General features: G+C 33.2%; 1 protein-coding gene across 4 annotated transcripts in view; it reads right to left on the bottom strand.

The window, feature by feature from the left end:
* Positions 1 to 15358, bottom strand: part of Ehbp1 (EH domain binding protein 1) — a 312370-nt gene that overhangs the window by 249047 nt on the left and 47965 nt on the right. For all 4 annotated transcript variants that reach the window (XM_076832959.2, XM_076832960.2, XM_076832961.2 and 1 more), the window contains exon 3: positions 7286 to 7343. In XM_076832959.2, coding sequence (XP_076689074.1) covers positions 7286 to 7343 — 58 coding nt within the window. The remainder of the gene's footprint in view (positions 1 to 7285; positions 7344 to 15358) is intronic.

Below are 15358 nucleotides of genomic sequence, written 5' to 3'. Positions count from 1 at the left end.
GGAGAGGAAGAGACGTAATACTTCAACAGCAGTAGTCGGTTTCACTTAGATGGTAACACTTGAGGTAAACCTGTAAGAAACTGATGAAAAGAGCTTTCTAGGGGGGAAAAAAACAGCAACTAGCACTGAGGCACTTAATAAAAAACAAGGACAATGTGGCTGGAGCAGAGTGATCAAGAGGAGAGAAGCAGGAGATGAGGCCAGAGAAGAAATGAGGGCCCAATCACATAAAGCCCTGGTAGGCCATTACAAAGTTACAGGTTTGTACTTTGCACCAAATAAAAAGTCACTGGAAGTTTTTAAGTGAGAAATTATTATCTAAATTATGTTTCAACAAATTCATTTTGGTTAATTTGTCCAGAATAAACCGCAGACATGGAGAGGAAAGAGCTGAGACCAATTTTGCTACTGCAAAAAAAGGAAGAAGGTGCTGCAGGCCAGGCATGGTGACACATTATTGGAAAACCAACAATTCAGGGATGGGGTTGCTGGCTCAGCGATAGAGCCCTCGTCTAGCATGATCGAGGCCCTGGGTTCAATCCTCAGCACCACATAAAAATAAAATAAAGATATTGTGTCCAAATACAATTAAAAAATAAAATATTTTTAAAAAAAAAGGAAACCAGCAATTCAGAAGATTGAGGCAAAAGATACACAAGTTGGATGCCAGCCCAGCAATTTAGCAAGACCCTGCCAATCAATCAATCAATCATTTAATTAAGAGCTGGGATATGGCTCAGTGGTAAAGTGTTCCTGGGTTCCTGGAGTCTCAATCCCCAGTACCAAAAAAAAAAAAAAAAAAGGAAGGGGAGAACTGATGGTGATTTGGCTGTGACTAATTCCAAAGACTTTGTCCTTGAACACTAGAAGAAAGAAATTGCTATTAGTGAATATGAGACTGTGGGAAGGATAGGTTTGGCAAATAAGTTCAGATGAGCTGTTTTACACACATTAAATCTGAGTTGCCTTTTAGATACATAAGTGTGAACATTCAAACAGGCAGCTTGAATATTCGATTCTAGAGTTCCCCAAATTTGGGAATTAAGAGCACATAGGTGATACTTTGAACTTAAGAGTGGTTATGATCACAAGGGATTGAATACAAATAGAGAATATAAAGGTCCAGGGACTGAGCCTTGGAACACATTAACAAGTCAAGGAAATGATAGGAATCAGCAGAGTTGTATCCCTGAAGTAGAAGAAAAACCAAGAGGAATGTTACCAGTGCCAAAGTTAATGATAGGTCGAATAGGATAAGGTCTGATAATGACCCCTGGATTTTACAAAGCAGAAACATTAACTTTATAAGAGCAGTGCCATTGTAGTGCTGAGAGCAAAAGCCTAATAATGAACTCAAGGAAGAATAGGAGGAAAGAAATTAAAGACAGAAAATACATTCAACTCTTCTGAAGTGTTTTGCTGAAGGGAAAGAAAAAAAGGGAAAAAAAAAGGTTAGTGCTAGAGGGAGAAACAGTAACAGAATATAATTTTTTTAAGAGGAGAAAAACATTCTGAAGCTAATGGGAAATATCTAGTAGAGAGGGAAAACTTAATGATGTGGAAGAGAGAATTGCTAGAGTATTGTCCTTAACAGTAAACAGCGAAGCAGCTGCCTTTTTTGGAAGCTCATTTTTCCATAATCAAAGAAAAGAAGTTCAGAATACATGTCCCCTTTACAAAACATCAGGTAAGAAGAAGAAAGTAAAGACTCACCATAAGAGACTTAGCACACCATAGTCAAAGGTAAAGAACTAAATTTTGTTGATTAAAAAATATCTTCTGCAGAGATTCCTCTAGTCCCCTATTTCCATGCCTACTGATAGCTAGAAAGTCCCTATAATTATATTTTCATAGCCTCCCTATACAACAGAAACATAAAAAAGAGTATAGACTGAACTTTTCTTAGCCACAGCAGAAAGAATGGAATATTTGTAACATTCTCAATGGGGGGAAAAAAGTTACCATCAAAAAGTTTTAAACAAAAAGGTCCTTAGACCTAATTTAGGTCTGGACAAGGAAACTAAAGCAAGCAAAGAGTAAATGGCTTGCCTGAACAGGTAACTAGTAATTAGTAGAAGAATACACATTCCATGATTCCAAGTTCTTTACCCAACGCATATCATTCATGTTCAGTTCTATCACTGATTCAGGCAGTAGTCAAGAAAACAGTCTTTTATCTCTAAAAACAACATTTCTGTGTATGACACAATAACAAAATGGGAAAAGCAGGAAATGTAGAATCCTCCTAACTACTGTGCAGTTAGGAGATGGTAGTTTCAAATGATTTCCTCCTGAATCCTAAAGTCTGGTCCTCTAAATGATGCCTTTTCAAATATCAGACTTGGATCAGGAAATGATAGATTGTTGAGCAAACAAAAATACAATCTGCTTTCCATCAAAAATCTTTTTTTAAATAAAATAAAATAGAAATATGCTAGTTCCTGAGTTGAAAATAAGTTGCCACTTTTCTTACCTTTCTATCAGTATCTCTCGACCCAGAAAAAGGTCCAACTAAGTTACATCTCTGTCTTTATGATATTCTTTTGGGGCCTATAAACCTGAGTTAAGACACTAACAATAACAATATCAACTACCCTAGCTAAGTAGCTGACAATGAGTATGTTCAGTGCCAGTGTTATATCATTACTTAATTATTATATACTATTTAGAAAAATAAGAGGACCAGGAAAGTATACTAGAGAAGAAATCAAGATTAACAAAAAGTGACAAACATGAAAAAAAAATGGTTTTCATATTTTCCTAAGAACTTAATACAATGTCTACCTCAAACAGCAGTGTTTCAAGAGCCTGAAGCTAGATAACAAAGTTTAATACAGGTAACTAAAACTAGCTCTGGTAATAAACATCTAATTGTACCAACCTTTAATTTAGGTTCTTAAGAGACTGATATAGAAAAAGCACATCATTGGTAAATATCAGCACTATAAGAAGCCTGATTAGTTTTCATTCAGAGTAACAGAAAGGATTTCTCTAGAAAAGAATTACACACATAAACACATGTTCAATTATTTATCTCCTAGTATAAGTTAGGAAAGTGAGGTTATTTAATCATTTGCCAAAATTCTAATGCAGATAAGACATTAGAACATGTTACCCAGGTCCCTCTGTAAAGTTTTTCTCATTTTTTTAGATCACATCACAGATTCTTTGGCATCTACCAAAAAAAAGGTGTAGGGAAAAATGCAACATTTCTCAATTTGAGATTCTGACTTTATAAAAATGCCTTACTTTCTAATTATTTCATGCCTTGCCTTACCTAAAAGATTGGTACCTTGGTCTGGGGCTGTAACTAAGTGGCAAAGCACTTGCCTACCATGCATGAGGCACTGGGTTCGATCCTCAGCACCACACAACAATTAACAAATAAAATAAAGGCATTCTGTCCATTGACAACTACAAAAATTATTTTTTAAAAAAAGATTGTGTACCTAGTATGAAAATAAATACAACTAATAAGCACTCACTTGTTATTTCTGATTCCTGAAAAATAAAAATATTTCACTAAAAATTTACAATTGCCATATGCTTAAGTCAATAATTTTTTATTTTTAAAACTGCATATACCCATATGTTTAAGATGTCATACATAAAGTCATCCTAGTGTTGCCAATATCACTGCTATTAAGCAAAGTGAAGGTATACCCTTCCTCTTGACATGGAAGGATACATATTTAAAGGCTGTAGCACAACCACAGAGCAAGGAAATAAAAGATAGCAATGCCATCAAAAAACTGGTGTACATACATATTCATAAATGAAAGTACATACAAACATTTACAATATATATTTACAGATATATAGAGATAAGACTAAAAAAAGATACATAAAGAGACAACAGAAACAAAAAGATTACTTTGTAGCTCAAACTCTTTTCAACATATTAAAAGTAAAAACTAGACCGTTTTTTGGCCAATGCTTGCAGTGATCTGTGCCCCTAAGTGATTTCAAAGGTACACAGAAGCAAATAATGTATACTTTAAAGGAAAAGCATCAGAAGAGTCTTTCAGGGAAAAAAAAAATTCTAGTCTTTATATTTAATATAACTGATAGCTAAATTTAGAAAACCTGGTGGGGACAAGCTTTTTTTTTCCCCCCAAGAATTTCAAAATGTCAGGCTGGGGTTATGGTTCACTAGTAGAGCACTTGCCTAGCATGTGTGAGATACTGAGTTTGATCCTTGGCACAACATAAAAAAATAAATAAGTAAATAAATCATCATCATCATCCTCATCATCATCATCGTGTCAATCTACAACTAAAAACATATTTTTTGAAAAATTATAAAATGTCAAGGATCTCAAGTTTCTCAAGATTTTTTTTCCAAAAGTTATTTTATGCACTTTTAAAATGTCATAATCACGTCATAGTTTCTGGAACTAATTTTTATTCCTTTATTTAGCTATTACATCTGATTTATAAAATAACATTTTCACAGATACTTGAATATACTATTGTATATGTTGTGATAAGCTCAACACATCATCAGTTGTCATAAACTTTTCCAAACGAGTACATCTGCAGAATTTTAAGAAAACGTGATGACTGTGATTCTAAAGTAGTCAGTCATCCCTTGATATACAAAAGAGTGATTGGGTTCCAGGACCCTCCTTGGATATCAAAATCCACAGATGCTTAATTATTACCTATGCATGTCTTATCATATATTTTAAATCATTTACTAATGTAAATACTATATAAATAGTTGTTGTTCTATACTGTTGAGGCAATCATGATAAGAAAAAAATCCACACATGCTCACTACAATCATAATTTCTTTTCTCAAATATTTTCAATCCACAGTTGGTTCAATCTACAAATGTGGACCCATGGATAGGGAAGACTGCCCATATACAGGATGGTTTTGAAACATTAAGAGCGTTACACCTAGAAAATGAGTCCAACAAGAAGAAATTTCTTCTAGAAAATATTATATTCTGAGAAAAATCAACCTGTAGCCTCATATGTTTGTATTTTGTGATCTAAATTAAAACAATATTTGATACAATATGAAAAAGAATCTAGACCAAATGGAAAATTTATTTGAATCACTCCAAAAATGTAAATAAATTTTTAAAAGTACACTTAACATCAGATATGAGTATTTGTGATTAACCTATAATCTAAGTATTTCATTATGTTCCATAATTTTCTTTTGGAAAATATTTGCTACCTTATTATGAAAAGGGAGAAATTGTTTTCTGTTTGTAGCTAAAAACATGTAAGGTCTACTTCTGAAGTTTAGAGATATAATCATATTCATCTATTATATTTATTGGATAACATTCTAGTCCTTTCCACAAAAGCTTAAGACCCAGTCAGCAATCTGACATACAGAAGACCCTGTGTCTATTTTTAGACCCCTTTCTCATAGGTAAATAGATACAGTATCTAAATTATAATACCGCCAAACTGTAAATGTATGCTGTAAAGAAAATGCTGCTCATGATGTAAAGCATCTTAAACTTCTGTATTGTTGTTGGAAGTGCTTGGCAATTTCTTAAAAACAATCCTATTTTATTACCTAGGATTACATCACTAGGTATTTGCCCCCCCCCCCAAAAAAATATATGAACAATAATGTGCATAGCAGCTTTATTCACAATAGTCAATATTCCTGAAAGAAAAAAAATTGAAACAAAATAAACACTCATCAATAGAGGAAAAGATAAATAAATTGTAGTATATTCATATAATGGAATACTACTTGGCAATAAAAAATAAACTGCTAAAAGACATGAGAGCATAAATAAATCTCAAAAACATTATACTGAACAAAAGAAACCATACATAAAACAGGACTTCTGTACTATTTTACATAAAATTCAAAAACAATCAGTTAATCTAAGGTGACAGGGTTGGGAACTGACTGGAAGAGGAATAATGAAAATAGTCTGTATCTTGACAGGAGTGGTAATTACACAAAAATACATAGTGATAAAAACTCACTGAAATATAATTGAAATATGTACATTATACCTCGTGTAAAATTTAGCTCAAATTTGGGGCTGGGGCTGTAGCTCAGTGACATAACAATTATATGGGTTTAATCCTTAGCACCGCATATAAAAATAAGTAAATAAAAATAAAGGCATGCTGTCCATCTACAACTACTAAATAAATAAATAAATAAAATAAACTTGAAAAGACCCCTTAGTAAAAAATTAAAAATTTTAAAAAATTTTAAATTTCAATTAAAATTAATAATTTTTCTTTATATATATATATATAACATAATTTTTCTTTATATATATATATAAACAACATTCCTATGGATAATTATTCCTATGGCTATTAGGTAGCTATAAAAATATATTCACATGTATTTACTAAATTGAATTGTTAAAATAGTTGTAAAATTGCTAACAGCCTTTAAAATTTTTTTTCTAGTCCCCACATACAAAACTATCAGTACAAAAAAATTAAAATCTTGAAAAGCCAACTCCTCTTGGGATATGAAAAAAATTAATCCTAGATACAATTCTTTAAGTGGTATCTGTTTAATCATTAATTTTTAACACTTTACTTACGGAGAATTTAAATAACCATTGTGTTGCTCAAGGTTATTACTGTCTCAGCACATTGTGCTGTTGAAACAAAATACCATAAACAGGATAATTTATAAACAGCAAACATTCATTTCCTCATAATGGTGGGAGTCAGGAGGTCCAAGATCAAAACATCAAAATCCAGTGAGGGCCTTTTCTCACTGAATCCTAACATGGCATGAGGCAGATGGGCAAAAAGGATTGAACTGCCTCCCTTCAAGCTAGGGAACCTAATTCCATTCATGAGGGAGAAAGCCTTCATAGCCTGATCACCTTGTAAGGCTATCGCCACCTAATATGTGATAGGCAACATCTAAATTTTGGAGGGGGACACATTCAAACCACAGTAGCTACCAAAGTCAATATCAAAACTCAGGGGGTCTGGGGTTGTGGCTCAGTGGTAGAGCGCTTGCCTAGCATGTATGTGTGAGGCCTGGGTTCAATTCTCAGCACCACATATAAATAAATACAATAAATGTTAAAAAAAAAAAAAAAAAAAAAAAAAAAAAAAACCTCAGGCATCTGGCCCCCACTTTAAAAACTGCAATTAAAAGATTTCAGGGCCTAATCAATCTATTTTGAGTAGATTAGCTAATAAGAAAAGAAAAAAAAGACCAAGTAATATTTTTAAATATTCTAAACTAGGACAAGAAAAGCTTAAATTTTTGACTAAAAGTTGAATTCAATATTTGGGCAAGAAATTTAGAAAAGAGACTAACCTTAGAAGACTTCCTTCTACTTCTTCTTGTCCAAACTACCACCAGTTTATCTGGTTGCCTGCCAAAGAGGAAAAAGAATTTAAATATTCAGTTATCTAAACAAAATTAACACTTTACTTTGGTGTCTTTAAAAGGGAAAAGTCTCCCAAGGGGTGGGGAGGTTGTCATCTGCTTTAGATTTATACAGGACAATGACTCTTCAAATAAAGGGTCAAATATAGATGCAATCTAATTTAACTACTATTTCATCCACATGCTATTCTAAAAATACATTAGCAATTCATTGAGAAAAGCCAAGTAAATAGAATATTTAGAATTGATTACTTACATATCTACTCCAAAATATTAGTATCATAATTCTAACACATTATCCCCTTTATAGAGAAAAATAAGCATAAAAAGGGCACTTTCAAAATAATTTAAATCTATGGGTTACACTACTTTTTCATCTCCATATCTTATGAACAATGCTTATAGTTTTTAAAACATTTTAATAATCATTTCAATTATCTCCATTCAAACAACCCAGTACTGAAAAACAGGCAAAATATACATTATTACCTACATTTTAAAAGCTAAAAAACCCTGACTGATCAAAACCTCTGGCAGAACCAAGACCAAAATTCAGGTCTTTATTTCTCAGACCTCTTTCCTTTTTACCCTTCTCCTAGGATAAAGTAAAAATAATAATAATACATTTTTAGTTAATACAACTAAGTTCTCTTTTGGGCTTACAGAAAATGTTGAGACTATGATTTTCAGTTACTTTAATTATATTTTCATCTTTTAAAAGTTTTAACTAAAGCATCTTGCTTATTATGTGTGAAGCCCTGGGTTCCATCTCTAGTACCACTAAAATAAAAAATAAAAAGTTTTATCTTTTTTTTTTTAAAAGAGAGAGAGAGAGAGAGAGAATTTTTAATATTTATTTTTTAGTTTTCGGCGGACACAACATCTTTGTTTTGTATGTGGTGCTGAGGATCGAACCCGGGCCTCACGCATGCCAGGCGAGTGCGCTACCACTTGAGCCACATCTCCAGCCCAAAGTTTTATCTTAATCAAAAATAAACATTATATTCATCTTGGTGACCTTTACCACTTTCTATGTCCCTTTTATTTCATCTTGGAATCCCTTACCTTCAGGGGGGACTTTTCATCTTATTTTATTTAATTAAATACATACACATATGATATACACATATATAAAAGGATATCAGCCTTAAACTTCTCACCCAGTGATCCTCCTACAAATCTATACTGTTATCCTCCTACAAAATCTGTACTGTCCAATGAAAAAATACTATTGAGAAAATGACTCAGAATACAGCAAAGAAATAAAATGATAAAAATATTTTAAAAGGTAAAAGACACAGAGGATTAAGTGAAAAGCACATACACCTAATAGAAATTCTAGAAACTCAGAGCAGTGGGGAGAGGCAATGCCTAAGTATATTCCAAACTTGAAAAAAGGTAGGGGTAGGAATCCTTCGATAAAAAAATATTTATTGATAAATAAAAACAAAACTGCATCTGTATACATTCCAATTGAAGTTCAGAACAGAAGAGTCAAGAAAAAAATCATAAAAGGCACTGACAGGAATAATTGCACTAACAGCAAGACTTCTCTCTTTTTTTTTTTTATTAGTTGTTCAAAACATTACATAGCTCTTGACATATTTCATACATTTGATTCAAATGGGTTATGAACTCCCATTTTCCCCCATATACAGATTGCAGAATCACACTGGTTACACATCCACGTTTTTACATACTAGTGTCTGTTGTATTCTGCTGTCTTTCCTATCCTCTACTATCCCCCCTCCCCTCCCCTCCCATCTTCTCTCTCTATCCCATCCACTGTAATTCATTTCTCTCCCTTGTGTTTTTTTTTCCCCCTTTTCCCTTCAGCTCCTCTTATATGTAATTTTGTATAACGATGAGGGTCTCCTTTCATTTCCATGCAATTTCCCTTCTCTCTCCCTTTCCCTCCCACCTCTCGTCCCTGTTTAATGTTAATCTTCTCATGCTCTTCCTCCCTGCTCTGTTCTTAGTTGCGCTCCTTATATCAAAGAAAACATTTGGCATTTGTTTTTTAGAGATTGGCTAGCTTCACTTAGCATAATCTGCTCTAGTGCCATCCATTTCCCTGCAAATTCCATGATTTCGTCATTTTTTAGTGCAGAGTAATACTTCATTTTGTATAAATGCCACATTTTTTTTATCCATTCATCTATTAAAGGGCATCTAGGTTGGTTCCACAGTCTAGCTATTGTGAATTGTAACAGCAGACTTCTCTTTAGCAACAACAGACCCCAAAAAGCAAGGAAGTTAATAAACTTGAAGTGCTTAGGGAAAATAGCTGCCACCCTAGAGTTTTATGTCTGGCTAAACTACCACTTAAGAAATGTTTATATACATGCAAAGACTAAGAGTTTGTAATGTATAGGACAAGGAGTAGTATACAAGAAGCAACATAAATAAGGCAAAATGTTAATGTTTGTTCATTTAGGTGGTAGAGCCTAAATGAGATACACAAAAAAATAAGAAGGTTATCAATATTGAAAGTATTCAACTAAGGAGCTATGTAAACAAATGTACAATGTTTTTGATGGTAATGATAAGCAAGATGGTATAATTCAATAGAAGATGGATGTTTTTCCATTCAAGACAGCCTAGTTCCCATCAAATGTTACGCTTTAAAGATAAAAATGCAAGATAAAACCAGTGGCTTGCTTTGGTGAGTCTTCCAGAGAAAATTTCACTGAGAAGGGTGGCCAGTTACAAAAGTGTTGAATTATAGGCAAAAGAGATGAGTGCCTATGAAACATCAGAACATTAATTTTTAATCTAGGAAATCGTTACTAATGGAGAAACAAAATTTGAAAATGAAAAAAAAACAGGAAACTGTCTTAAACACATAGAAAAGTACAATAAGACAATAACAATAAGGATGGAGGGCAATAAAGCAACGTTGACAGATGGAGCAAAGAAGATATCCATGATGGCAGTTTAACCATAGAGGAACTCAGTAGCCAGCAAATATATCTATCTTGTTTGATAGCATTAATGTTTGCTGGAATATTCTACTTAGATTACCGCACTAACCTTTTCACTTATGTTCTCATCTTCAACCTCAACTCTTAAATTCTATACTTTTATAAAAAATACTATCATACCTTAACAGCTTTTCCTTATTTATTATCCTATGCTGGATTCCTATACTGAAGGGGCTACCAACGGCCCTTGGAGGTTGGGTTTTACAGGCATATTTGACCTAAAGAGTACTGTGTTTTATTTAGTTTTAAAACTAATAATTTTTTATTTATTTAAACAAGGTCTATGCTGTCCAGATTATTGCAAAGTAAGATTTATGTTCCTCAGCATGGTTTATAAAGCATTCCACCACCTGATTCCAACCTACATTTCTAGCTGTAAGACTCAAGTATCTCATAGCCATCTTGCTCTCCAGCCAATCCCTAAACGCATATTCCTTAATTTCTTCACATCTTTGTATACTATAATCCTTAAAAAAAAAACCTACCCCTTCCTCCCCCTTTTTGACCTGATAAACTCTTAATTTATAATTTTCTTTGTGAAATTATGACCATTTTTCATTTCATCTTTCCTCCTTGCTGCCCCCAACTCCATACCTCAAACCTCTGACAGAATTAATTGTTCCTACTGTGTTCACAATATCCACTAGTTTCTATGCCTTATAATATAATTTCTATCTTCCAAACTAGAATATAGTACTTAATCAATCTTATTTATCTTTGTATCCCCCACATATTTGCTACTGAATGGAATGAACTAAGTTTCATCCAGGAATTCTCAACTGGTAATTATAATTGATAAGGATGTGTTATATAGACAACATTCTCTGTAGCTTATCTGAATTTCACAGGGATCTTCATGTTGACTACATATTAAAACCTCCTGGAAGGCTGTGAAAAATACTTTTTCCTACATTCCAGTCCTGGAGAATATTATTTAATTGGTCTGGTGTAAAGAGTTTTAAAATTTCCACAAATGATTCCAATGTGCACCCTTAATTGAGAAACACTGGTTATTAGAGAAAGTAGTAAAAATAAATCCCCACACCTGCTAACTTGAAACAGTAGTGAAGTTTTAACTACTGTCACAGTGAGAATGCACCCTCAACAGCATCCTTCCAGTGCCACCAGCTCTGTGGTCTCCTTCAAACTGAATTCTCAGAACACTTAATCCATCTTAGTGCTTCAAAAGAGGGAAAATTTTTAGCATGAAAAAGCAGGAAAGGTTATTTCCAAGTCTGTATGCCTATGTTTTAAGATTGTAAATAGAACAAAATTACTTATTTTGAGAACAACCCTAGAGATGGCTAAACTTTTTTGTGTTTATAAAAATTTTAAATGTCTCCCTTAGATATCAGTCCAAATTTGCATTTTCAGGAGCAAAATGAGGCAGGGTATTCCAAAGTCAGGTATTATTATTCTCAATAGAAGGGTACCAATAACCACACAATTGGCTAACCAATTAATATTTCAAGCATTTGTGCTGTACTAGAAGAGAACCATTAAATATTTATTTATGTACTCCCAAGAGAAAAGGACATAGCAGTTTTAAGAGTTTTCTACAGCTACCAAAGAGCCTATACTTACACAACTTCCTATTGAGAAAAAAAAAAAAATTTTAAAAACAACAAAAAAATAAAACAGAGTTCAGGTTTCAGATAATTCAACTATGACATATTAGTATTTCCATTCCATTACCTCAAACAAGCCCTACATTTGTAACATACACACACAAACACACACACACACACACACACACACAGTATTTATATTTGCATATAAACATTTTGTAACATACAAAATGTATGCACATAGTTTCACTTCCTTTACTGAAATCTGTCTAAGGGTTTCATTATAAAATTTGAAGATTTTTGGTGGGCTTATTCAGGTTAAGGAAAGACTTCATTTACAAATACAAACTTAACACCTTCTATCCTCCCTTCAAAACCCTCAAAAAAGAATTATTTGAATGTGAAGGTGTCAAGCTTTTGTCTCTAACCCTGGTCCTAACCCTAATTCTGGAGTGGGAATGAGGGGAGAAAAAAAGGACAGGAGACAGCAGTGGAGAAAGGAAAACACAGCTACAATGATCCAGATTATAAAGCAATCAGTTATATCTTTTTTTTTTTTTTAAGAGAGAGAGAGGGGAGAGAGAGAATTTTTTAATATTCATTTTTTCAGTTTTCGGTGGACACAACATCTTTATTTTATTTTTATGTGGTGCTGAGGATCGAACTCAGTGCCCCGCTCATGCCAGGTGAACATGTTACTGCTTGAGCCACATCCCCAGCCCAGTTATATCTTCTTAATGGGCAACCAAGTTTTGTGCTCTTTCTGTACCACTAAATAGATTACTGAGTATGAAGGTAAGTTTAAAGGGAACCATTTCTAGTTTAAATTTAGACTTCTGTGTTCTTTTCTAGGCTTTCATGTGTGCCATAAGTATATGAGGTGAAACTAAAAAAGGTATACAAAATCTCCAAAACTGTCACATGAAAATCAGTTTCATTACTTTCCAGAGTCATAAGCATTTAACCAATATTTTGTTGAGTGCCTACTATGTTCCTAGTACTGTTCTAAGTAATAGAGATACTAAGATGAAAGAAAAGAAGCTCTGATTCTCTCAAATTTATAACCTATGGAGGGAGACAACTAAACCAACTACTCCAGGCACAATGTTTGGAAATGCAGAGAAGATTAAAAAAAAAAAAAAACCTTAAACAGAAAACAGAAAAGAATCTATAAATATCTCAGGAAACATGCAAACTGGGGAAAACAAACAAACAAACAAAAGAACCCTGTCCAACTGCAGAGATTACTTGATTCAAAATTTGTAAATGACATGTTAATGTAAAGCCCAACAAAAGATGAGTGCCTAATTACAGCATGTCTGTTTATTAGAAAATTATAGAGCAATTAAAAATATTTTCTAAGAACATTTATAAGCAAAGGACAATACTTAGGATTTGCATTTTTTGACACCAGGCTTATTCAGGTTAAGAAAAGATTGCATTTACAAATACAGACTTAACACCTTCTATCCAGGAGAAAATACCTCACAATATTGTTATCATTACTACAAAATAAAATTACATGTGATTTCTTGAATAAATTTATACTGCCTTATGCTGGGGAAGCATTCAAATGTGGAAAATAAATTATTAAAATTAAACTAACATTTTTAAGTTTGGGAGCAAGAACAAAAAGAGTTAAACAATGAGCCCTTAGATGACTGAATTAATTTGTTTTCTAAATCAACAGAAATGGAGGGGGGATGGCATTCTTTGGCCTAAGTTAGCATAAATGTTCCCCAAGGTCTGAGCAAAATTTTGAAATAAGTCCCACTTGACTTTTAACATCTTTCCCTCCTTGTAGACCCTGCAATTCCTGGATCATTCTTTCTTGGGCATGCAAAGTCAATATGACATTCCAGTAAGGCTGGTTAGACCCCCAAAACATGACAAGTGCTTTTCAGATCACTCATTTTCCTTTAAATCAATTAAAATCCCCTTTTTACCAGGGTCAAGTATCTTAAAAGGGTACTAAGAGGAAAGAAGTGCAAATAATTAGTTTTAATTTAGGAGGTATAAATTTATAAAAGAGAATCCATCAAAAAGGATATAATATGCAGGAAAGAATTCTAGGCTAGGAATTAGGAAACTCATTTTTCCTAGGTCTGACACTGAAAGATCTTGGGAATGTCTTAATTTCTCTGAGCCAGTTACCTAATTTACCAAACATGGGACAACACTAAAATATCAGCTAATTCTAAACACTATGGTTCAGTAACTATGAGAATAGATAGCAATAATTGGTAAAATAGTTGGTGGTTTAAAAGTGAAATTAGAAATTCAGAAATAGAGTAGAGGATTTGTAGGCTCCTATCTATTAACAATCCTGGATCATTAGCAATTTTATGAAAAGGGAAGAGCAGTACACTACCAAAGATTCATACTCCCTGTCCAAAGCACAATGCTTATCCTGCAAGATGCTGGTAAGAGCCCACCCACTCCCACCCCGCCTCAACAACCACCTCCATGTCAGCATTGTGATGGGGCCACATGATACTTTTCATTACTAGAATGTTGGTTCTGAAGTAAAATGGACAATAGACTTTTTTACTTTTCCCATAACAGCTGAATGGAAAGGACTTTAAATGCAGAAAAGACTAAAGTCCTAAGATAAAAGTTTCCTTGGTCCCTAAATGATAGAGGGTCAGGGAACCCTCTCTACTGAGAAGTGATGGAAAAATAAACTTCTATTGGATTAGGCCAATTAGATTTCCAGGTGAAAGCACTATAGTAACCCATCAATGTTCTAGAAAACAGTAAATTAAAAACACACACATATGTAATAACAATAAAACAGTTGCTATCTTATAGAAGCTTACATTTTAAAGGGCTAAGACCAAATTTGACCTATAAAGACCAAATGGTTTTCATTTATATGAGATAGATATTTCCAAAGACAAGATAGACCTCAAAACTTGGTAATTAATATTTAAGCTTCTGAGCTTTTCCTAAATTAAAAATAAGGAAACTTCAGTCTTTAAAACAAAAAGTACAAATTCCTCTCAACACAGAATCCAGAATATACTTGTAATGAGAAAAAGCCAGTTCAAAATATTAATGCCAAACTTAGTGTGAATAGGCACTTCACTAAATAACAAGGTTATTTCTTTTAGGGGCAAGGGCTCTTAGCCATAACTGAACATTTCATGGTGGAATGCTATGAATATTGAAACAAAAGGAACAAAATTGTCTTATCACAGAAATACTCTGACTTCACTATTTCTCAAGTAATTATTTTTATCCTTCAGTAGGTACATCTGCCTCCCATTATACTATCATTGCTACAGCTCCAGTTAATTATACTCTTTTATGCTTACTTCACAAGAGTTATTTAGCAAGCTGTAATAATTAATTCAATTGGAAAAATTGCACAAATACAAGACAAAGTACACATACAGGTTTATATTTCCTCTTAATAAATCTGATGGACAGTTTTGATAATGAAAGGT

This window comes from Callospermophilus lateralis, chromosome 14 (assembly GCF_048772815.1).
Source record: "Callospermophilus lateralis isolate mCalLat2 chromosome 14, mCalLat2.hap1, whole genome shotgun sequence".
Lineage (NCBI taxonomy): Eukaryota > Metazoa > Chordata > Mammalia > Rodentia > Sciuridae > Callospermophilus > Callospermophilus lateralis.
Note: the sequence above shows the minus strand (reverse complement) of the source record. Positions and strands in the feature narration are given on the sequence as shown.